The sequence below is a fragment of the Coffea arabica genome, chromosome 4e (genome assembly GCF_036785885.1).
Source record: "Coffea arabica cultivar ET-39 chromosome 4e, Coffea Arabica ET-39 HiFi, whole genome shotgun sequence".
Lineage (NCBI taxonomy): Eukaryota > Viridiplantae > Streptophyta > Magnoliopsida > Gentianales > Rubiaceae > Coffea > Coffea arabica.
Genome location: NC_092317.1, coordinates 2,669,493 through 2,694,844, shown reverse-complemented (window position 1 = coordinate 2,694,844; position 25,352 = coordinate 2,669,493). Strand labels below are relative to the sequence as shown.

The 25,352-nt window shown below is 34.1% G+C and overlaps 1 protein-coding gene across 3 annotated transcripts; it reads right to left on the bottom strand.

The window, feature by feature from the left end:
• Positions 1-1,344: 1,344 nt before the first annotated feature.
• LOC113742332 (coatomer subunit beta'-1) lies at positions 1,345-13,800 on the bottom strand. 3 transcript variants are annotated; one of them, XR_003460829.2, is made up of 26 exons: positions 13,519-13,800; positions 13,322-13,342; positions 13,090-13,151; positions 12,863-12,917; positions 10,686-10,722; positions 10,252-10,577; positions 10,024-10,155; positions 9,783-9,931; positions 9,213-9,281; positions 8,700-8,850; positions 8,532-8,597; positions 7,995-8,183; positions 7,513-7,653; positions 7,346-7,420; positions 7,071-7,247; positions 6,890-6,981; positions 6,687-6,803; positions 5,802-5,916; positions 5,589-5,660; positions 4,945-5,141; positions 4,766-4,859; positions 3,800-3,906; positions 3,347-3,476; positions 2,862-3,097; positions 2,307-2,371; positions 1,345-1,668 (listed from the first exon to the last, which is right to left on the bottom strand). XR_003460829.2 is itself a non-coding variant. In XM_027270159.2 (26 exons), the coding sequence occupies exons 1-25, from the start codon at positions 13,519-13,521 to the stop codon at positions 2,352-2,354; spliced, it is 2,757 nt and encodes a 918-aa protein (XP_027125960.1). In that variant the 5' UTR covers positions 13,522-13,800; the 3' UTR covers positions 1,345-1,668; positions 2,307-2,351. The 3 variants fall into 3 exon arrangements, 1 of the variants encoding a protein (XP_027125960.1); XR_003460828.2 differs by having other exon boundaries at positions 2,897-3,097; XM_027270159.2 differs by having other exon boundaries at positions 2,938-3,097.
• Positions 13,801-25,352: the final 11,552 nt, after the last annotated feature.

Genomic DNA, 25,352 nt, shown 5'->3' with positions numbered 1-25,352 from the left:
ACTGATTTTACTCAAAGAACAAATAATTGAAAAATTGTACTACAATTTACTTCACAATTATGGTGTCAAAATGTAATGCACATTAACCTAATAGTAGAGCAAATAAGTGATTTAAGTCGAAGAACAAATGATTGATTGCCATTTGAATTGACTTCACAAGAAATTACTATTTGGAATGTTATTTTTAGAAGTTTTTGTAGAAAAATGTACTGTAGTGATTTGATGTATGCAAGATAAAAAAGTGATTGACAAATATATTTACGAAAAACGTAAAAATTTTTCTACGAAAACTAACAATCCAAACAAAGTCAAAGAACAAATTATTGATTGTCATTTGAATTGATTTCACAAGAAATTAAATATTCTCTCAACTGAGTTAGCTAGCTCAGTTGGCTGCCTGTGTTTTCTTTCTAGAATTTTCTAGAATTTGATCAAGGTTATTTAGTTTATTTTGAATATCTCAATAAATTAGATAAATCCATCCCCTTTTTTCTCTAGAATTTTCTAGAGCACGGTCAAAGATTATTTAGCTTCTTTTGAACATCTCAATAAGTTAGATAGATCTATCCCCTTTTCCTTTTCCCCAACGTAAAAAGAAAAACTTGTGTGTACTCTGTAAAACTTGGCAAATAACTCGACGGTTTTGCAAACGTGTCATAACAGTTTACCCCAAAAAAAAAAAGAAAAATCAAGAGACCGTATTTTATATTTCAAATTACAAAACCCGTTCACATACCAAAATTCCAGAACTTTCGATATTGGCATTCATCTTCGAGCGTATATCTTCGATGATTAGTTCCTACCATTGCAGATTTATGTGCGAGAGAAATCGGAATCGAGAGGCTGTAGAATAGGGATCTGTAAAGTTGCTTTTCCTTCTTTAATTTCTTTCTTTATGTTATTCTTCTGTTTTGAGAACATGCATGAAAATATGAATCTGACAATTTTTAGCAGAAGTCACGCATTCCTTTCTGAAATAAAAAAGAAACTACAAAAAGAAAAAAAAATCTCCATTAATTTGTCTTCTGACATTGAAATTCGCAATAACGTGCGTGCTTTAGCCGAATCCTCTCTCGCGCTACATGCCTTTGCATATTGTCCGTTAAACAGTCACAAAGAGAAAGGAAAGATGAAAAGAAAATTGCCGCGGGTTCAAGATGCTGTTGACGGCCAGCGGCAACTGGGAAGCGGGGGAAAGAAGAAGTGGTGGGGTTAACTTGTTCAAAATCCTTCTTTGAAACGTCACGGCGTCACAAAAATGGATCCTACGTTGATATCAGTAAACAAATTCAACGGATGCGGAAAATGGTGGGGTTTTTAATCATCATATTTGGAGCCTTTCCATTGGTCAACAACCAAGACCAAAATATTTCTCGTATAGATACACTCATAGGATTCCACTGTGTAACATCCAGATAGAGAAAACTATCAAGCGCAATCCAACCAATTACTGATACGTTTACATTCACAATGGCACATAAGAATTTCATGAAAAAATTGGCCTAAACGAGTGTAGTAAAACTATAGAACACTAAACAACTAACTGGAGCTTGGAACACTGTCTACGGTATGTGCCCTGACAAAATTCATTGTGCTTGAAAAATCACACCACCAGCAAAAAAGACACCCAGTCCCTTTGTCTCCTCTTTCAGATACGCCATAGAAAACCTGAAAAAGAAGACTAGCACAATTGTAATTCTGCAACAAAAACGAGAGAGAGTCCATTTCATCAGACACGCCAACCCCAAAGGAAAATTACAATTGATATAATCTTGAAGAGCATGCAACAAGAATTTCTACAATACAAAAAACTCAACCAGATAAAACAGGTAAATCTCCTCTGAAATGAAATCCCAACATGAAGAAAGATAACGTAGTAGTGAAATTCTGATCCAGGTCCAACTGGAGATTCTCTGAAAGCTACCAGTTCAAAAACTGCACAGTTATTAATATCAAGTCACGCGGCAGCACAAAAGTTTGTAATAAAAATGTTAACAACATTAATAGTTTGTTCCGGGGAAGCAGAATAGGAATTTCAACTATCTATTCTTGCCCAATTGCGCTTCATTCACTACAAGATTTGGTCATCTCATGATATTTCTGCATGAAAGCTCAAACTACGGTTCTCCAGTCTATAGGAGCTCTGCCTTGTTTGATCAGGAAACTAGGCAACTTTTGCATACATAAAAGAATGTAAAAACGGCAACTTTTACATCCATAAAAGTATGTAAATGAGCAGATAGCCCAAAAACTTTAGAAAAACATGGATTAACAAAATTCATATTACGCATGAAATGAGCTCTCACCTCAAGGAAATTGAATTCAGCAGGAACCAGGTGTCTTGACTGGAACTAATGACATGGTGTAAGCACTGCCAGTCAGGAAAAGAGGAAAAAAGAGAAGAAAAAGAAAGCATAATTAGAACCTTATGTTTCATACCTCACACCTTAACCAAGAAGTGTATAGCAATTAAAATTCAAAACTAAGAATCTTGAAAGCTGATCAGGATAAGTCACTGTCCACTACATTACAGATACAGTCAGCACTATAAGAAACATACTTGAAAGAAATAATGACAAAAAACAAACCATAAGCAACAACTTAATCCATTGCTGAGGTTCGACGCAGACACGTTCATTAAATGAAATGCAAATATAAGATCAAGAAAATCAGTGTGCTAAATTGAGCCCTCCCTTAGCAAGAAACTAAAATAAATTAATTACAAGTTTTAAATGTATAAAGTAACAAGTAGAACCATAATTCAACCTTTTACCACAAAAACGACAGTGAAACAACAATGAAACAAAAGGCCAACTACAAAATTTGGATTCAAGCACAACTGAAAGATCTCAATTAATCACCAGCAACAAAACTAGGATTTTCACAATGGCCCAACCAATTGCTTTTAGGCTGACGGTTTTCCTTCATGATTCGTACCCCACTCTTCGTCAGCCTCGTTTCCGTTAACGAGTACTGCACCGTCTGTAGAGTCTGCATCAACCACCACAGCCTCTTCGTGAACCTCTTCTTGACCACCTTCTTGCCTCTCATCTTGTGCATCACCTATGTCCTCCTGCAACTCATCTCCATTTTGTTCCTAAACAGTACCATGAATACAATTCCAGAAACTTAGCACCAAATAGAAATAGAGGTGAATATGCAGTCATTTAGCACTATACTCAGCAGTTTACATGATCAAGTTACTAGTAATAACAGGAAAATCAATTGATTAAATAAGCTCTTGCAAGGTATACCAGTGTGTCCATCCCGAGGGAAATATGGAAAGCTTACTTGAGAAAGATATCAAATAAACATAGAGATATGGATTTGTAAATGCTAACTATACCTCATAATCCAAGGCTCCATTTTCAAGTGGTGGCTCGTCATCCATTTGCATGTTTCTAAAAGCCTCCACTAGACTGATGGTCGATCTATCCGCATAGTTCAAATATTCAATTGCTGGAGGATGATTACCCCTATAAAATAATGAAAGACAGTGAGAGTTATTCGACAATTACTTAGCATTATAATTTCTTCATATGTCTAGAGCTCCGAAAGTTCATCCACCATTCCAAAGCATAACTGAAAATGAAAGTATGCTTGAGAAGCCCATGTTCCAAGAAGGCAGGGCTACATGAGAATAAGTAATAATTTAGAATAAGGCATATAGTACAACTCTCAGATAAATTTCATCCATTTAGACCATCATCTGCACACACAGACAGGTTTTTCCACAAAAGTTTAAATCACTACAGAAACAAATTCATAATAGGACAACAATAGGTGAGTACAATGTCACCTTGTTTCAGCAACTTTGCCCTCAACAGCAAGTGCAACTTGCCAGTCATCAAACATATTTGGATATTCTTCAGGATCAGCCAAAGACTCTGAAGCTTTTTGATTAACCTGCAGGCATAATTGAATTGATTTAACTGACACAAACAAGGAAGAATATCGTTAACTGATACAAAAAAGGAAGAGCATTCAGCAAAACTAATTCACCATTTTTAGCTTGATATCCAACAAAATTCAGTTGACATTTATTTTTCTGAATATATAAAACAGCATTGGTAAGAAACAAAATTAGCTTGCAGCAAAAAACATTTCAGAATCAGGAAAATCAGAAAACGGGGATAAAGTTAACAATTTGAAAAATGGCATCACTCAACTCAACCTCCTATTTATATTTTCAGCTTTAACTGTGCACTTGTTCACCTTTTATTTCACTTTTTTTTCCAACTAAAACCAATTATTTAATCCTTGTTTGCACTTACAAAAGTCAAACGTCAAAAAATGAGAAAATCGTGAACATTTTTGCAAATCCAGCAAAACAAAGTTAAATTTCTACTATAAAATTAAGGATTAATCTTGTATGCATTGACAATATATACACTTTCACCCTTGGATGCATGCCACCTAATTTCAATTTGAATTTGAATATCATTTTTTGCATATGTGGCATGCATCTAACGGTGATAGTATATGCACTATCAGTGCATACAAGATAAACTCTAAAAGTAAATTTATTCCCTTACACAACTTTTCACAGAAAGAAATAAATCCTGCCCACTTGAACTCATAGCAAATCTACATTCTGCCATAATTTTGGCAGCACATGGAGCAAGTTACTTTAAAGATTCCACATTGACCTCCAAGCTCTAAAATAGAGATCATGAGAAGCCTTTTAATGTCCGTATAATTCAGCTTAAAAAGCTCACAACCATATACAGTTAGAAACAAGCACCAAAAAACAAGTAGATCTAACCTTATTCAAGTCTCTTCTCCAGATTGCTACTATTTCAGACACCTTACTTGGAAGATAAGATCTAGCCATCAGTGCAGCCTCAGGTATCCGGTTGCTTCACCCCAAAAAACAAAGGTTAAGTCAACAAGTTTTCCCAAAAAAATCCATTAGTAAAATCGGCAAAATATGAAAATAATTACCTTTCAATCAACAGCTGTAGGCACTCTTCCAACTTTCCCAGCATAAACAGACAAAGGAAAGCAACATTATTCTTCCCATGCTCTTTTGCGCTAGATGCAAGTTTTGATATGCCCTCAGCATCTCCCAAAGAAGAATACAACAGTAACAAACCACTCAAATCATTTGCCTGCTTCAAGCATTCCTCTGCCATCTCTAACTGCAAAATGGAGGAAAAATGCATCAATACAAGAATTGTTGAGAAGACAAAAAGTAGAACCTATTTGACTAAATTGTAAGAGGGGAAAAAGCGCAACTGGAGGGGCTGGGTTTCGCATAGCAACCACTAAAACAAGACAGAAAACTTATTTGGACATTCAGAACCTTTAACCTCCTCCTTGAGCATTTGACAATAAACCTTATTGACAAAGGATTATGAAAGAACAACATATGACCAAATCATTGCCGTCATTTACTCAGATGGAACCACATCACACTCATCCATCTCCAAGACTGTTCCCTAATCTAAGTGTGAGAAATATGACCAAAACATTGCTGCCAATGATTGAGAAAAACTATACAGTCAGCACGTCAAATCAACAATGCTGTTTCCCAAGTGCAAGGAATTTTCAGTTCAAGCTCTGTACAAATCAACAAGTAAAAGTACCATTCCAGTGGACATAGCTAGTTCTCCCAACTGCTTCCATTTTGATTCACTCTGTGCTACAGTGGCAATTTCCTGAACAAAGAAACAGCATAATGAACTCTGTTATAGGACATCATATTTTGAAGAAGCAAAAAGAAACACACACAGCCTGAGAATGCTTGCGTAAAAAAGAACAAAGCTTAATTCCTGTTCAGATAGGTCAGCAGTTAATACCTGTGCGATCTCTAGTTTACCAAGCTGTATGGCTAGCTCAAATCTGTAATCAGGGTCAGTAGCAACTTCCAGGGCATCCTCTACCATTCCTCGTGATTCAAGGAAACGCGCCACACTAGCAATAAATTGATTTTCAAATTGGGATCAACAAATATCAAATCCTTAATTTCATATTCAGATAGAGCAGAAATATCTATGAAAGTTAACCATCCAACACATTGAGATGCATTCCATCTTCACTAACAGATAGATTATGAATTGGCATCAAGCAGGCACTTATTGCCGGCTTCCAAGCATGCACACATCAAATGCGACTTGAGATGCACCTCAATGCACAAGGCAATTAAGATAGCAAGAAAACAAGTCAAAAGGCAGTATACAAAGTGAAAGGAGAAAGCACCACCATGCCACACAAACATCTGCTCATATGCAATATCGAAATTCACTCAGCCACCAGTCTAAAATGGCAAAGACATACTATACACCTCAAATCATATGTGCTACAATCAAACTCCAAATTCAAATGCAACATGAAATTCAATTCCCACTGCAAAATATTTTTGCAAAAGGAAATAATAGGCACCAAAATTGCTGGATGCCAAACTAAAACTCAGTTTTAATTTTTCAAGGAAAAGGCAGGATGTAAGATGTAAGGCGAAGGTGGAAATCAATCACTTACGGCTACAAGCATGAACAAATTTGTCCATGTTTACACAATCAGTTGCAAACATGTAAGATTGCAAACACAACACTGCCAATTTCATAGACTAGTAAACCAGAACTTGAAGATCATATAACTGTCTGACCAACAAAACTGCATCTATAAGTTTTATCAGTAATCAGACAGCAAGATGAAACTCACTCCACCAAAGACAGTACACCTACCTGTTATGATGCTCCTTGGGGATGGATGGTAGGACCTCATTAGCCCTTTCTATGTCGCCACGCATAACGAGTGTCTTGTATTCAATCAAGCTCAGGAGCAAAGTGTATCCCATCACACTGCAACAAAAGTAAACAGGAAAGGCTAACAAACAAAATGACAGAATGACCTCATTGCCTCCAAGGACTCGTAGAAGCCTACTCACTTGAATTCTTTGTCAATGAGGTACACTCTACTCTGGTTAGCTAGATATCCAAGCAAGTACATCGGTCGGTCTAAATGAAACATAGTGGTAACCTAGAAAAATCACATAGATCATAAGGAATTAGTCTTTAAGAAAAGAATCTTGAAGCATTTAGGTTGTTAGGATAAATTGGGATGCATACCTCACCACCAACACAATAATTTAGCCTCCAAGAAGAGTTATTGTAGATAAAGCAATCACCCACCCAAATTCCAGTCCTGACTCTTTCATTTATTTCATATAAAAGCTCAAAGGCATCTTCAACACCTTGTTCATCTACTGATTTTCCATTATCAAGATGTGCAGAAACTACATCACGCTGTAACATTTGAATCAAGATTCCATCACTCTAAAAGCGATACCAAGAAAAGAACTTTCCCAAGTATATAGAAAGCATAGGTGAATTAAATGCCTTACATTATATTTGAGTATATAGAAAGAAGTATCACTAGCTATGGCCACTAAATCACCGCTATCAGCCCAGTAGAGATTCTGGAAAAGGTTAAAGTGACAAAAATAAGCAAATCAGGTAATGCTGATACAACAGTAACATGAAAAGATGATTCAAGGCGAGCATCCCTTACTTTAACATTAACATCAATACGTCGAATCAACCTACAGTCAGCCCAATCATAGAAACAAATGAAATCATTTGAGCACATTGACAGTAGAGAACCACCAAATATGCGCTCAGCAGAAAATGTAGGCCGAATGCTTTTCTTCTCCTGTAAGAGGTCACCTTACTTTCGTCACTATCAGAAAAGTCACTTCAAAATCATAACAAAGTACTACTGGAGGGACAAAAAATAGAGATGCATGAAGAGATAAAAATGAGTTTGAGCTAGATGTGCAACCTATCCCATCAAAAGCAATAGAAAGAGAGATTTAGAGTTTCACAAAAAGGTTTTAAAGCACCAAGCAGATGTTTAAAATGAAATAAAACAGGATAAACTTGCCACCACACAAGAAGCTTGACATAGAAAGCTGTAAGTAATACAATTTGATGTGGTTCCAATTTTTTTTTTGAAGGACCATATACCCAAAAGGAAGATAAGAAAATACAGACCTGGAAATTTTTACTAAAGATTTTTATCTTTGATGTACTTTCCCTAACAGCATATTCCCCATCTGATGACCACACAAACTCCAATGCTGAACCAAATGACCTATTTCTCCATGCCAACGCAGTATAGATGATGTATTCACCATCACCACAGACAACGACAAACCTCCCATTTGGATTGTGCTTTAAGTTCTGCAATACAAACACACAAAGGATATGCAAGTGAAAAAAAAAGCAACAGAGCAGCTAAAACAGAATTAATATCTTGGATAATTATAGAACAGATTTGACAAATACCTTTGAAAAGAAGCAATAATTAAATTGAAGGGGATTGAGTCAAAAGTCAACTTGAAAGGAAACATCATTTTTGTTCATTTGTCAGCTTTAAACAGAAGTAGACACTGACCACTCCAATGACTATCACTTTAACACATAAACCAACCAAAAAGAGTATAGAAAAAGATTGCCACCCCAATCACTACATGTGGCAAATGATACCAACTAAAAATATAAGATTTCTGAAAAAGGAGACCAACTTACTTGTGGGTAAAGATCACAAGTACCCAACTCTTTGACGGCTAAAGGCAACCTCTCTCCATCAGTAACCTGAAGGAACAAAGTGAATAATTAACTCCAGTACCTTTGAACAATAAAAATTTTCCAGTATTATATTTGATTGAGCATCAGAGAAAGAACAGCAAGTCATACCTCAAAATCGGCTCCCACACTCTTGATGTTGACAGTCTGAATCTCATTATGCTTAGCCCATATGATTTTACCACTGTTGTCCATACTGGCAACAGGAACCTCACGGCCTATTTTCACCATGATTGTTCCTTCATCGTAACCAATTACAACCCTGTGAAGAAACTTTTAAATTAATAAAGATGTTACGAAATAAAGACTCATAAACATCAAATGCAGCTACGAACATTATCCTCTCATCGAAATTTGCGTCTCTCCCAAATTAAAAATTTCTTATTCAACTCAAAGAAACCTTGTTTCCACTTATTTTACAATGAGATAAAAGGATTGACAAAGTTGTGTAGACACTCCCATCTACAACAAGGTCAAAAATAAAAAATTAAGATGCTGACAAGGAGCAAGTCAAAAATTGATACACCAAAAAGCACATTAGAAGCATGAGCCTTTTCCAGTAAACCTCTTGCATGCAAAAAAGGTATCACATAAGCAACCAATACTGAAAATTAGAGAACATACCGCCTGGAACCTTTCATGTAGCCTACAGCCCATACTCGTTCAAGACCATAGTTCAAAGTGTTCTCAAGTCTGCAAAAAATTGCAAATAAATTAAGATATACCCATAATGGACAACAAAAATGTAGATTCATATTTATCTGACTTTAAAAAAATCTGAAAAAGGAGATGGGGAAAGGCCATAAACCATGGCTAGAAGTATCCAATTGGATTTTGAAAGAGCCAAAGTATCCACAAGCAAGTAGAATAAATTGACAATCAGGCTGTTATTCAACATCCCCGGTTACAAGAGATATAGTAGTTCTAAATGGTTCTTTTTGACAAATTATACTTTCAAAAACATTTTGGCAAAACTTTTTAAAGCAAGGTACAAATGTGGTCTTCTCATGCCTAAAAAATATGCATTCTGCCATTCTCAGTTCTCATATTTGAAGAAATGGATTTACACCTTCAGTTCCAAGTCATAATGAGGGACAGAAAATGGCAAAGAATGTTAGTAGAATACTGCAGAGCTGTTTGTCATTCAGAAGCCAAAGCACATTAAGACCAGAAAACATAGAATGTTTTAATTACCTATAGGTGGTTGCATGCCATATGCGGACAGTACCATCCTCTGAACCAGTGATTATAATAGGAAGTTCAGGATGAAAACACACAGCTGAAACATTGTGTGTGTGGCCTTCAAGCGTCTGGACACAACTTTTGGTCTGATAATCCCACACCTGATATGATTAAGACAAACAAAAACGACTTCAGGTAAAAACTCTATATATATTCAGCAGATCCTTGGTATAAGGGGACATGAAAAACAAACCTTAGCAGTGTGATCATCAGAACCAGTGATTAGATAAGGTTTATCGCCACCAGTAAAATAATCAACGCAATTTACTCCTTTAAGATGTGCATCCAAGGTGAAATTTGGGTCCGGAGAGCCAAGGTTCCAAATCTAAATGAAAAAATCATGTGTAACTTAATGCTGCTAAAGACAATAGAGTAACTACTTAAGCCAGGCAATCATTTACAGGGCAGTCACATCTCCTACCTTTATAGTGCGATCGAGAGAAGCACTTGCAAAAGTGTTTGTGTCTTTTGGATTAAATGTCACTTGCATCACATAATGGGAATGGCCCTCAAAAATCTGAGTGCACACCCAACCTTTCTCCCAGTCCCAAAGTTTGATAAGCATGTCATCAGATGATGACAGCACGTAAGGAAGAGTAGGATGGACAGCCACACATCTAATGTAATCTGTATGTGCCTCAAACACTTTGACCTTATCCATTGTATTGTAGTTGTACACACGAATAAACATGTCATCAGCGCCAGCAACTACCCACTGCTTACGTGCTACAAACTTGGCTGACCTTACTGCAGCACAGTCATTTGAACATTAGATAACATCTTCCTCATTGAAATGAATAAACAGAACAAAAACAGAGTTTGCAATTAAGCAAAAAACATATACTACTTGTGCACCTGGTAGTTCAGTGACCTCAAAGGATTTCGCCATTGTCTGCAGTAACAAAATATGTCATTCAGCAAAGCTAACAATGGATGAGAAGTTTTAGACAATAAGATGATAATACTACGGGAACTGACCATAAAAAAAAACAATATAGATAGCAAAACCTAAGTATGTAACAAAAGACCTCTAATCAATTTTGCAAATTAACTAGGCATACCAACAAGACACTTTAGCAAAAAATTAGTGCATTTTGACTCTTATAGTACTTAAGCTAACACTTCTGACAAAAAGTATGAATGGAAGGCCTGATTATCCTTCATATATAGCATTTATGAGAAAGGAAGGCAAGATATACACATTATAGACATCAAACTCCCTCCAAGCCACATGTATAACAAGGCTACTGTCATAATGGCTATCCTCAAGAACTATCCATTTTCAACACCACATGCATAGTAGTATTAAAAGTTAGTTATCATCTCTTCACCAAAGTCACTCATGGTACATGGATCAATCAGAACACTAATTGCTAGTTATGCAAATAATTTATTTATAAGGACTTCTAAACTAGAGAAATATGGGGAAAAATATTTCCTGGCTCTTCAAACAAGTTACTTCCATGGAAATAAATATCTGAGAAAAGGATATAGGGGGATAGGTGAAAAAATAAAGACAGATTCACAAATTTTTTCATTTAACTTGACGCAAAGGTATAGAAGAAACAAAAGATGATTTCATCTAACTGGAAATATGTTCTATAAGCAAGTCAATATGTTAAATTACCTAAAATGAACAATTTTACTCGAACACCACCCAAAAAACACAAAAATAACTGTACACGTAGTCTGACATAAGGCATAAAACTAGCCATCTATGTCAAAACCACCTTTAAGGCTCAATCCATTTGAAGCTTCATTAGAAATTCAATTAAACTTATATGAGTTTTCTTAACTCAAGATTGTCAAGGAAACATGCAAAAAAATCAAACACCATTTTGTTTGGGAGAAGGCACAAGTCCAATCACAGAAAATTCCTATGAATTCATAGTTTCTGCTTGTTCAGTCCAACCATAAATTATAAGAATACAACAGTGATTCACACCCAAAATTCCAACTGTCAATAGTTATCATGCATCCAACATCCTGAAACCCCATCACATGTTGGCATGCATAATATTTTGCTTATTATTGCTCTGCAATATTCATTCAATCCATTTTCCAGAAAATTAATTTACAGTTTAAATGGTAAAATGAAAATGAAATCCTGAAAACCTTTTAGCCACCATAATCTCCTAAAGAAAAGAAACTCAGCACTTCATATCCTAACATCATTCAAAAAGTATGCTTGTTATGTAATATGAAATACTAAAAACTGAGATACATGTTATACATGAAGCACAACCTTGGAGCATTAAAAAAATAGTTATTATGGACTTTGAAATACGAGAAACTGAAATACATGTCATACAAGAAAATTACTCTGAGATGGAATAGGAACTCTAATGGAATAGGAACTCAAAACACATTAAATCTTCCCCTAGAAATTATTATCATGAAGTGGTGATTCTAATATGGTAGGTGAAAGATTCTCAAGCCGAAAAGCTGAAGAAAATCCAGTGTACAAAATCCACTAGGAAATAAATCTTAGGTTAATCATACCCACCCACCCCAAGGACAGCCGAATCTTGAAGTTCCAACTTGTCGGCTCCCATATTACCCATCACAGATAATAGTAGATGCACAAAAAAGAATATGATAATAACCCGACTGACACAGAAGTTTGCTTCTCTATAAGACACAACCTGCCCTTCGGTTTGCTTCAATATAAGACCGAAATACTTCCTTTAGACGCACTAGTCCATCATGTGTCAAAATTTCAATCCAAAGACATAGCAGAGCTAAAGTAGGAGATTTTCAGCAAGCCCCAAAGTAACAGGAGAACAGCATTTGGCATGTGAAATACTACCCATTTAACCTCGTCCAAAAAGTTTAACTAAAAGATTATATCATAACAGATGCACCGTTTACATTTTGAATACATTTACATTTACCTGGATCCAGGATCATGCCAATTTTCATGGTATTAACCAAATGAAAACTCCAAATTTTGAATAACAACTAACAGAGAACTACTATACTAAAACTCGAATAGCAGTATAAATCCTAACAATAGGCTAAACTTTTCGTACCTGGGTCTGGTAATTCCATATGCAAACGGTCCCTGAATACAAACTTGCCAAAATCCTATGACACAAGAAAAAAAAAGGAATGAGAGAAGAAGAAAAGGATATCATCTCAACCAAGATGCTAGAGCAGCAGATTACAATCGACACGTATCCAATTCATTGCAGAAGATTTGAAATGAGCAAAGAAAAACGAATTTGAGAAATTGAACTTTGACAAGGTTGATAGTTACCATGGCTCTGTAGGATGTAGATCCACGGATTTTACTCTTTCTGATCTTTGAGCAAGCTTCCTCTGATCCAGCAATTCACAAAATTAAACAAATCAATAAAACTTCAAACAATATCCGAACACCGCCCGAATAAACCAGCCAACAACAATTATCAGCTCTCCAACAAACAATTCCCCTTCGCGCAGCTACGCAAATGGGTAAACAGTATAACAAACAGAGAATTCAACAATACCTTGATTTCCAGTCTGAGAGGCTGATGCGCCACCATTCAAACAGAAACGAAAAAAAAAATACCGTATTAGTAAATGCCGTAATAACAGATCTCAAATCGTAACCGAATTACAAATCCAGCAGCCTACTCATCAACGGAAATCACCAAATTCGAATTACAAGAATGAATTATCCAGATCTAAGTGGAAAACAGCTTACCATTGTCACTGATCGAAAATGGAAACCGTACGAGGAGATTCGTAAACCCTAGAGATCCGATTGAGATCCAATTTGAAGTGTTAGTGAAGTGAAGAGAGAGAGAGAGAGAGATCAAGAGAGAGCAAGAGGGAAAATGGGGAATTTTTTTTGGGGGAAGAATGAATAAAAAGAGGTATTGCACAGGTAACGGCGCCACCCCTCTCCGTTTATTTGTGTAACGACGAGATGGGAATTTGTTTTGAGTAGTGCTGCTACTTATGTAGGATGTCGAATTTCATCGATTTGGATTTGTTGATGATGCCTTTGGAACTAAGGAATTAATTTTCAACAAGTTTTGACGCCTTCTTCGTTGCTATGTCATTTGATGTGTTTCTAACCGTCGATCAAGGGAATGTGCTATTTTCGACGGTGGAGATTGAGTCTCAAGGATTTTAAATTGGACTGGTTTATGCTTGAATCACCACCCCAATAGAGATTGAGCACATGATTGACTTTTCTCCATTTTTTCCTTTTTTTTTTTGTCAAATGTCAACTTGTAACTTTTCTCCATTTTTTCTGATCGGAAAAATACCGAAGAAAGTAAAGGTTGTGTTTGGATTGCATTTTTCGTCATTTTTCATGGAAAAATTACTGTAACGATTTGATATATGTGAGGGAAAAAGGTGAGAGGGAAATGTGATCACGGAAAATGACAATATTTTCCGACGGAAACAAACAATCCAAGCATGGCCAAAGTGTGTTTGGATAGTAAATTATTTGAAATAATTTTATGAAAAAAATATCGTAACATTTTTTTTTTATATAATATATATACGATAAAAAGATAATTAAAAAATATATTGATACAAGTAAGTGACTATATATAAATAAAGTAAAAATAATGTGTAATCAAAAACATACAATTGGATAGCAGGGCCAAGGACCCTTGAAGTTTGAACCATGTTTTTTGCATGAATTGTTTTTGCACAATTTAATCTTCAATATTTTGCCTTTTCCGAGTTTTATTTCAAAAGTAATTTACACAAATAGACAAGCTAAAAGAGTTCACGCGTGATTGTTGTACTTCTGATACTACTACATAGGTAATTATTGAAGTGGCAAGAACTACAACGAATTGTATGAGATATCTATAGTAGCTTTTTGTCCCTTTTTTTTTAAATTAATGAATGGTAATGAAGATTCCCAACTAAATATTTCTTAATAAACAACAAAAAATGGTGCTTGAAAACATGCACCGGATCTATTGAGTTTTTGGGCCTGTTTGGAACCTAAATTTTTTAGGAGTTTGTCTAAAACTTTATTGTAGTACACTGTAGAAGTTTTTGAAAAAATTTTGTAGAAGTTTTTGTAAGGTGAAAAACTTTTTTGTAGAAGTTTTCGAAATATTACTGTAGACGTTTTTTGGATTATTTTTAGAGGTATTTTTAAAACATATTTTTGAGTATTTTATAATTTATAATTTTTATATTTTTAAACATTTATACATTTATAATACATTTATAAATATTTAGAAATAAATATATTTATATATTTATATAAAAATATATAAATGTATTATATTATATATAATACGTAATATACATATATTTATAAATATATAAATGTATAATTAATATAAATGTATAAATTATAAATGAATATTATATAAATGTATAAATTATAATTTATAAATGTATATGATGATTATGTATAAATGTATTAATATAATTAATATAAATGTATAAATGTATTAATATTATGTTTAAATGTATAATTAATATTGTTTATAATTTATAATTTTTATTGTTTAAATATTTATATGCATTTATAATACATTTATAATACATTTATAAATAAATATATTTATATAAAAATATATAAATGTATTAGATTATATATAATACATAATATACATATATTTATAAATGTATAAATGTATAATTAATATAAATGTATATATTATAAATGAATATTATATAAATGTATAAATTATAATTTATAAATATATATGATGATTATGTATAACTGTATTAATATAATTAAAATAAATGTATTAATGTATTAATATTATGTATAAATGTATAATTAATATTGTTTATAAATTATAATTTTTATTGTTTAAATATTTATATATATTTATGCATTTATAATACATTTATAAATAAATATAGTTATATAGTTATATAAAAATATTTAAATGTATTATATTATATATAATACATAATATAAATATATTTACAAATGTAATAATTGTATATTATTATAAATGAATATTATATAAATATATAAATTAATATATTATAAATAAATGTATTTATATAAAAATATATAAATGTATTATATTATATATAATACATAATATACATATATTTATAAATGTATAAATGTATAATTAATATAAATGTATATATTATAAATGAATATTATATAAATGTATAAATTATAATTTATAAATATATATGATGATTATGTATAACTGTATTAATATAATTAATATAAATGTATAAATGTATTAATATTATGTATAAATGTATAATTAATATTGTTTATAAATTATAATTTTTATTGTTTAAATATTTATATATATTTATGCATTTATAATACATTTATAAATAAATATAGTTATATAGTTATATAAAAATATATAAATGTATTATATTATATATAATACATAATATAAATATATTTACAAATGTAATAATTGTATATTATTATAAATGAATATTATATAAATATATAAATGAATATATTATAAATATATAAATATATAATATTATGTATAAATGTATTAATATAATTAATATAAATGTATAAATGTATTAGTATTATGTATAAATGTATAATTAATATTGTGTGTTAATATTATGTATAAATGTATTATATTATACATAATACATAATATAATTGTATATAAATATACATAAATATATATACATAAATGTGTAATATATATAATATGTATTATATATATTAAATATATAATGTATAATATTTATATAAATGTATAATTACATATTTATATTAATATTAATTTATATGGTATATAATATTTATATAAATATATAAATATATATTTTTAAATAAAATAAAATATTTATAATATGTTTAAATAAATATATAATATATATAATAAATTTTTGAGGGTGAGGACTCAAAAATTCAAAAAAAAATTTTGAGGTTACTCGGCGGCGCCGGAATAGGTGACCGGCGCTGGGAGAGGCGGTGTCTGGTGTGGTGGGTTGGGTGAGGGAGGAAGAAAAGTTTTTGAGAAATTTTTTGTGTATAGATTTTTGAAGTGTGTAGGTAAAAAACTTTGAAAAGTTTTTTGGGGTTCCTGTAGCAAAAGTTGTTAAAAAACTAGTAGCTAAAAAACTTGGTAAAAAACTAGGGTGCCAAACAGGCCCTTTATTTGAATGTGGAAGACATGTCAGAGTTTTAAAGAACTATAATATTTGTTGATTTTTTTAATTATAAGTAAATTCCTTCTCTGTGTTATATCTGTGACATGTTTTGATAGTTTGTTCCAATGAAACAATCTTGTTATAAACACGGTTAATTTGCTGTCCAACTAAGCATTACAAATTTACAACTATTTATTTAGGTAGGACGAACATAATTGTAGTCAAAACAGAGTTATTTTTTTCCCATTTTCTTCAAGAACAATATAAATCTATTAACAAATTCAAGAAAAAGCGTGTTATTACTTATTTTATTAAAAAAAAATAATTTCGGTGAGTTCATCTCCTAGTACCATGATAGGGTAAGACATTTCCTAAAATCACGAGTTGTTTATAGAGATTTCTACAAATTGCTCGTCAATACAATTTTCACTCCAAAGGGGAATAACACGTTATTGCTCCAATACTCTACTTCTACCACTTTGTTAAGCAATTCTAGCTAAATATGAAACGAGCTTCTCAAATCTCGCATGGCTTGGCAGCTGGACTGATCTGAATTGAACTCCAGCCCTGGATCCTTGCTGTATTGTTTAGTTTCAAAAGTCGGCCCACCCTGCAACAATTTCACCCCTTGTTAGATGAGGTTTCGCAATGAATTAGTGTTGATTCTGATGGGCCCTGAAGCTGGATTTGTGTAATTAAAAGTTAAAATTAAGCCAGAAGTAACTTAACCCAGATCACTCTCCAGCGTTTAACCGTTTCGGCTACCTTGACTTATTTATGATGGGCATCATTTAGTGGAATCAAAATTTTTTTTTTTGAAGAGCTTATTCGTAGTGCACCCAATGGGCATGAATGAAGTAGGCCCAATGTAATGGGCCAAGATCATTGCTCATTCCCTACACACTGGTGAATCTCCTTATAGAACCTAGTCCAACAACGTGGTCCAGAACCAAGAATCAAGTCGAGACACAGGGCGTTTGCTTGACACTTTCGATGAACTTCGAGTAAGCAAAACCATGGGCCTGTTTGGAAGCCAGGTTTTTGGACAAGTTTTTTACCTACTAGTTTTTTAACAACGTTTGCTACAGGAATCCCAAAAAACTTCTCAAAGTTTTTTACCTACACACTTAAAATATCCAAAACAAAAAAAAAAAAAAAAAATCCCTTCCCCTTCTCTTCTTCTTCTTCCTCTCTCACCCCAACCCACCACCACCTTCGTCGCCAGCCACCACCTCCGCCGCCGGTTCCGGCGCCGATCACCTCTTCCGGTGCTGGTCTTTTTTTTTTTTTTGCCCTTTTTCCCTCTCCCCCTCTTCCTCCCCTGCCATCCTCCCATCTGTCTTATTTTTTCTCTCTGCGTCTCCCCCACTTCTCCCCCACCACCCTTCCCCTTCCCCTCTGGTCGATCTGGTCGCTAGACCATATCGCACGGGGGAGGGTGAGGGTGGCAGGGGAAGGGGAGGAGGGGGGAGAAGGAAAATTGCCCAAAAAAAAAAATTTCATTTCGTTGCTTCATCTGCCGGCAAGAGCAAGGAGAGGAGACAGGAGAAGAGGGAGAGGGAAAATGTGAAAAAAAGAAAGGGGCAGAAGGAAGGTGAGAAGTGGGAAGGGGAAGGGGAACAGGGGAGGGGGAAGGGGCAGAGAGGGTGGTTGGGGAGAGAAGGAAGGGGCAGAGGGGGTGGCGGGGAGAGGGGAGGAAATGGATGGTAGGCATAGGGGGTGGCGATGGAGGGAGTGGGAGGGATGGCGGCCCAAGGGGGGTGGCGGGTAGAGGGGGGAGGAACGGGGAAGGGAGTGGGAGGGGGGTGGCGGGGTGGAAATGGGTGGCGGGGGAAGGAGAGGGAGGGGGGGAGAGGAGAAAAGAAAAAAAAAAAAGAAGAGAGGTGGTGCTGGCGGAGGTGCTGGAGGTGGGAGGCAGAGGTAACGGGGAAGGAGGAGGGGGAAGGAAGAAGAAAAAAAAGAAGAGAGGAAAGAAAAGAAAAAGGAAAGAAAGAAAAAGAAAATGAAAGAGAGAGAAAAAAGAAGAAGGAGAAAGGGGGAGGGGGAAGGAAGAAGAAGAAGAAGAAGAGAGGAAAGAAAAGAAAAAGGAAAGAAAGAGAAAGAAAAAAAGAAAGAAAAAGAGAAAAAAAAAAGGAAAAGGAAAAAAAAAAATTCACCTTACAAAAACTTCTACAAAATTTTTCACATTACAAAAACTTTTATAAAAAAGTTTTTCACCTTACAAAAATTTTTCGAAAACTTCTACAGTGCACTACAGTAAAATTTTAGATAAACTCCCCAAAAACTCAGATCCAAACAGGCCGCATATTGCTTATAAAATATAAATCTTAGAAGCCTAAATTGATGGAAATGTTGTGACAATTTGTGGCAATTGTCGTACAATCTCTACGAAATCCTTAATTTGTGGCATTTGTCCAACAATCTCTACGAAATCATTAATTCGTAGTTACATGTATTAATCTTTCCACAAATCGTCCCTTTGGGTAAGTCATGCACATTAGTTTTTGCTTATAGTTATAGCTTTATTTTGTTACAAAAAAAAAATATATTAACAGGCAGACTTGTGAAAGGTTTAAAAGTAATAGTGCATCATTGTAAATATTGACCCGTAGTCGAGTTGCGGGGAGAAACTTGCAAATTATTGGAAGCATCATACCCTAATAATGACGGGATAAAATCTACCTTGACTGAAAAATTATTGGAACTAGTGATAAGTGCACGCTCAGATGCGTGTGTAATCTAGAATAATCACTTTTTATATGGAAGAATTTAGTACAAAATTTTCAAATCAAAAAATCAAATTTCGTCTTGTAAAAGTTTTTTGAATAGAATTTTAATTAATTTGGTGGTTACAATGTTTGTAAGTGGTTACGAGTGAATTAGTTGTAGCTATATCGGTCGGTAACATAGGTAATGCGTATAATTAAGTGATTGTAAGAGTTACAAAAAAAAAAAAAAAAAGTCATTGTGATAGTAAAGTTAAAATTTTTTAAAATTACAAAAGAAAAAAAAAAAGTTCACACCAAAGCCAAAGCCAGTGCTCTCTTTTTTATATATAGTATAGATTTTGTTTGAGACCAAAGAAGATTTATTGAAGGGAATCAATTGCGTTTTGGAGACATAGCTACCTTCAGGGATCGGAGGATGTACATTCATTTCAATCGTAAGCAGAGAATGGCCTCTCCGCGAAATCTCTTCCGGATGATCGATCGATCTACTTGCTTTAAAAATCGCAATGAATTTTCCGGTAATTAAATAGTCTTTACCTGATATAAATAACAGGTTATTAAAGCAGTTTCCTGGATTCTAAAGCTTTTACTTAAACCATTATACATATTCCATCACGATCACGAGTAGTTATAAAACATTTCCCGTAATCCGCATTAATGTCTTGCTGCAGCACATCTTGAAGAATATCCTTTGGAATCAGATAGTTAAGAAAGCATAAAGGAAGAGCAGATATCACAAAAGAGAAGATTAAAGAATCATGTCTGCAATATATCAGCTTACCAACTGATCATTAAACAGACAGACACCAGGATTGAACTAAATTTGCACTTTCTTCCTGATAAACAAAGCAAACACAGACAAGAGAAACTTGCGGCTTTCCAATCTTCCCACTAAAAGTCCTGATTCAACGGCACAAACGGAGCCAGCCCACTACTCCTAAAAAGCAACCATTGCAGTCGACGACCTCAATCTTGCTCTTCCGTTGAATTTGCTCCTTCCGGAAAAGGAATACCAATATCACCTTCCATGTGGTACCATTTCGATTCTGATGGTAAAACTAGCGAAGGATAATGATTAGAACTCGAACCCGCATTCTGTGATGTACGTAATAAACCAAGCCAACAGCAACCCTTTTTCCAGCGCATGGTAGCCACCAACTGAGTTCAAAATCGCCAAACTGGATATCCACTATTCACTACTCCCAAGTCTGAGCTAAATGCGGTGACCTATGCATTAGGCAACAGGCATAATGCTTTGCACTCTTGGGCATTTTTGAGTACTACCATCAACTCAAATTACCATAAGGAAATGTTGGGATCGTAATGATTAATTCTTTGAAGTGGATATGTGCTGATCACCAATGCACATTATACCATATTGACAGTTTCAATCACTTAAACAAATTCTTTCGGCATTCCCTTTACACAATAACTTGTGTTGAAGGCAAAGATTATGAGGGTAATGGGGCCTCAAGCAGTCGAGGCCTCGTCCAAATCTTCGCACTTTGATACACTCCAATCAGGGTTAGAGTGTTTGGTGGAGAATTATTTAGAATGATGGTGTATTAATTTTTGTGATGTGATATACGTGTTATAAAAAAAAGTAATTAAACAGGTAAAAAAGATTAATTTGAAAACGCGTTTCTAATGCAATCAAATTAACATGCACAACTAAAAAACGCATTTGTTTTTGCGACCAAAGTCGACCGAAGCTGAGAAAGGAGAGGGGAATCGTTCTGACCTGGGTTGACTTCATGGTGAAGACTGAAATATATATATAGATATATATATTCAAAGTGACAGCTTAATAATGAGTCAAGTAACTACATGATAACTTGTTTGAAGCTACATGGCACCCTCTTTTAAAACTTTTATGCAGCACTAACATGAATAGAATGGTATATTCCAAGAATAAACCTGTCCACTGACTAACTGCAAACCCCACATGACTAGCTAGCTTAGTCTTTGAGCCACCTAATTAATCGAGTTCATTAGTAACCTAGCTTGGTTGAAACTTGAAAGTAAGTTTTTAGTTTCTGGTCTGCCCTCTTCATTCTACGCTTATCCCGTAGAATGATAAAATTTGTTGTTTTGCTTAATATATATATTGTAGAAAAGATGAAGCAAATCAGAAATAGCGATTCAGTTTATATAATTTTTTTTTATTGCATCTACTAGTATACTAATATAATTCGCTATACATGGAATTCGAAGGGTTCATCAACTCTTGCGTCGTTGCACTATTAATTTGTCGAGTCAACAGAAAGAAACTCAAATTTCTGCTAGACTAATTTCTCTACGCAGGCAGTTTTTAACACTCTACTAACCTTCGAACTTCGTCCAAAGGCGTTGAAACAACTAGTGGAAATACAAGGAGGTTCTTCTACTCTAGAGTCTAGAGGGAAGGGGGAAGATCATACACCTCTGAGTTGCCTGAATTCTGTAATTTTCCTTTAATTTTCCAGCACAATTCTGTCCATATATTCCATGTGCAAGCAGCTGTTGTCGTATAGTTTCCCTTCAAGTATAAACATCAAATCCCTTCACCACCCACGCCCCCCCTCCTCTCTCTCTATCGACAAAAAAAAAACCAAAAAAAAAAAAAGAAAAAAGCAAACCCATCCAAGTAAAGAACAAAAGGAGAATATTCCTCCATCAAATATGTTGAGAAGTGGTGTCTCATACAAATCCTGCATTTTAATCTGGTCCATTCTTTGTGGGTACTAAATTACGATGATAAATATTTTGCAGAGTCCTGCTTCTACTGGCAGGAGTCAGAGCATCCACTATTCGCCGCATATATGAGATATCGCATATTTCGTCCTCCTCCTATGTGTTCTTGGACTTTCTAAGCAACCGAACGAAAAGAAAAAGGAAGCAAGACGGAACATGAAGAAGAGGATTGTTTGGCAGTGAACTGTTGTAGACAAGTGACGACTCGCCATTGATTCATCTTGAGAGAGAGAGAGAGAGAGGAGGAGAATCATCGACTTTGCCCCGTCAAATTGACTTTTGACTGTCATTTGAAAGATCGATTCTCCACTAGCACTGCAGATTGGAAAAGATAAATAGTCTTTGGACGACAATGGCAAACAATCTTTATTATTCATTACCAAACGATCATATCTGCTCGTTATCTCAAGCCAATTACTTCATATGTCGTTGTCCGTAGATCGGTCAACTTAATTAACTCTGCATTTTATTTTTGCAGGTCTATGTTTGACAGATTTTTCAATGTTGATGCTCGTTTTCGAGCCTCCTCGTCTTTGTCCTTTATTCTTTTTTTTTTTTTTTTTTGCCGATACGATAGCAAGTCATATTTAACTGTGACAAATTGGTGGGTGACAAGGTACCAAGTCTTAATATATTAGTGATGGTCACCAACCTTTGATTCTTTTTTGTCCTTTATTCAATGTTGACATATTTACTTTTAGAGTAAATGTCACCGATTGTCACTAAATTATTTAGGATTCTGTTTTTTGGCTATTAATTCTTCCTATTTACCCAAAATCGTCATTCAACTAATTAGAACTTATATTTTGTCATAAAAAATATTTATTTCATAGTTGAGTGTCTAAAAATTAAAATTTTTATTAGTTGGGTGACAAAATATATAAATAATTTTTTTGTCAAGTAAATGACTATTTTGGTTAAACAAAAAGGTTCGTTAATCAAATTAGGAAATTTCAGATAGTTTAGTGGCTAACTTTGCGATTCTCTCTTTATTCTATTGACAACGGACACAAACACAGTACGGCAAAAGCAAAAGTTTGGAAAGGGAGTGAATTGGAACGATCGGTTTACGAGGCTGGTACTTTATTACTTTCCACGGTTTAGGAAGGCAAAAAAAAAAAGGGACTTGAGAAATGAGAATCTTATAGGTTATGAGGAAAAAAAAAAGTCTATTACTTTTGAGCGGTATCGATTGCTTTGTTCATTTTGACAAGCTAGGAGGCAAAATTCCCTCAATTGGAAGGTTTGGCTTCATTTGGGAGTGAATGATTTGAATAGAAAAGAAGGGAAAAGAAGAGAAAAACTAATTTTCCTTTGTTTGATAGTTTTAAGTAGAAAAGAAAAGAAAGGAAATGGGAGGATGAATAGTGACAAAAATGTTTCCTCCCAAATTGGAAAGAAATGGAGAGAAAGTTTGGAAAAAACTTGTTAATTTTTCTAAAATGTCTATTTTGTCCTTAAAAATGCCTTGGACAAATATTTAATGACTTCCATATCCAAAATCATTCCATTAATTCTCAAAACTCCCAAACAACATAACAATCTCTTCTCTTTTCTTCTCTTCTCTCATAACTTAAGCTTTCCCTTCTTTTCTTTTCTATCCTAAACTCCCAAACTAAGCCAAAACCAAAGGACACTAGAACCCTTATTTGGATAGTAGTTTTTTTAAGGAAATTTTTTTTTAATATTTTTTATGAATATATTTTTTAATATTTTTTTACTTCATATATGTCAAATTAGTACAATACATTTTTTTACAAAAATTTCAAAAAATAGCAATCCAAATGCGCCCTAATATTTTTCCTATGCAATTTAATTCATTAATGATTAAAATTGCCATAAAGGATAACAGTGGATTGGTTCCGCTTAGCGGCAAGATATAAATACCCTAAACAGTAAATAGGGTGACTCGTCTATAGTGGCAAATAACAAATAAACCTACAGGCTGGTGGTTATTTTAACGACGTACCTCTTACCTCTTTTTGGTCCTACCATGATTTCATGCTGTCGCTTCCAGTTCGTATTCTTTACGCTCATAATTACCATATCAGGACTTGCATTCCAGTGTTTACTACAGGATTTGCAGTGCATTTCCTAATTTATAAACCAGTTGCTATGAGGAAAACTGCAGGCCACCGAATTGAGGTTACCAAGATTGATGACGATTTAATGGGTCAACTTGTAATACTACTTCTATTCTCGTCCTTTAATCACGAACAGAAAAACTAGTAATTAAGGGGGGCCGAGTAGGTCATTGAAAAAAGTTATAGTAGAGTATTTTTTAATTTTATTTTGAACACTTTGGACTTCTCGTACCTCTTCAACGGGGAAATGTTATTGGTATTTATTAAAAGTCTCAAGTACCCCATTCGTTTCTCATCTTTACCATAATAAAACTTGTGTAGGTAGTTAACTTGGCGTTAGCTTTGTTTGCTTTCAAATTTACCCTTATCTATATTATTTACTAACTCTTATCTCTATTATCCATTTCTATAATCCATTAATCTAGCAACCCTTATCTCTATTATCAATTGACACATAAATCTTACTCAATCAAAACTACCTCTCCCCAATTCTCCTCTGTTATCAATAGACATACAAATCCTGTTCAATCAAAATTACCTTTCTCCAATTCTCACGTTCTTCCTTACCAAGTTTTTTTTTTTTACTTTTAATTGTACATATTTTTATATAATACACTTTTTATCACATATTATATAAAAATAATATTATTCATTTGCATTATTTTTGTGATTCTTTCAATTACAAATATTTTTTGACAAGTTGCACACGCATCAAGCGTGCTTCGATAGCTAGTGCTTATAAAAGGAGGATTTTTTTTTTTTTTTTTTGTCAGCAACGATACATTTGTTTAACCTACTCTATCCTAATCTAGGGGAGGAGAAGTCTAAGGAGGCTGTAGTAGGGACTAGCGGGTATACAGACCCAACTAGACCAAAGGAGTGCTATGGCACAACCCTTAAATTTTTTT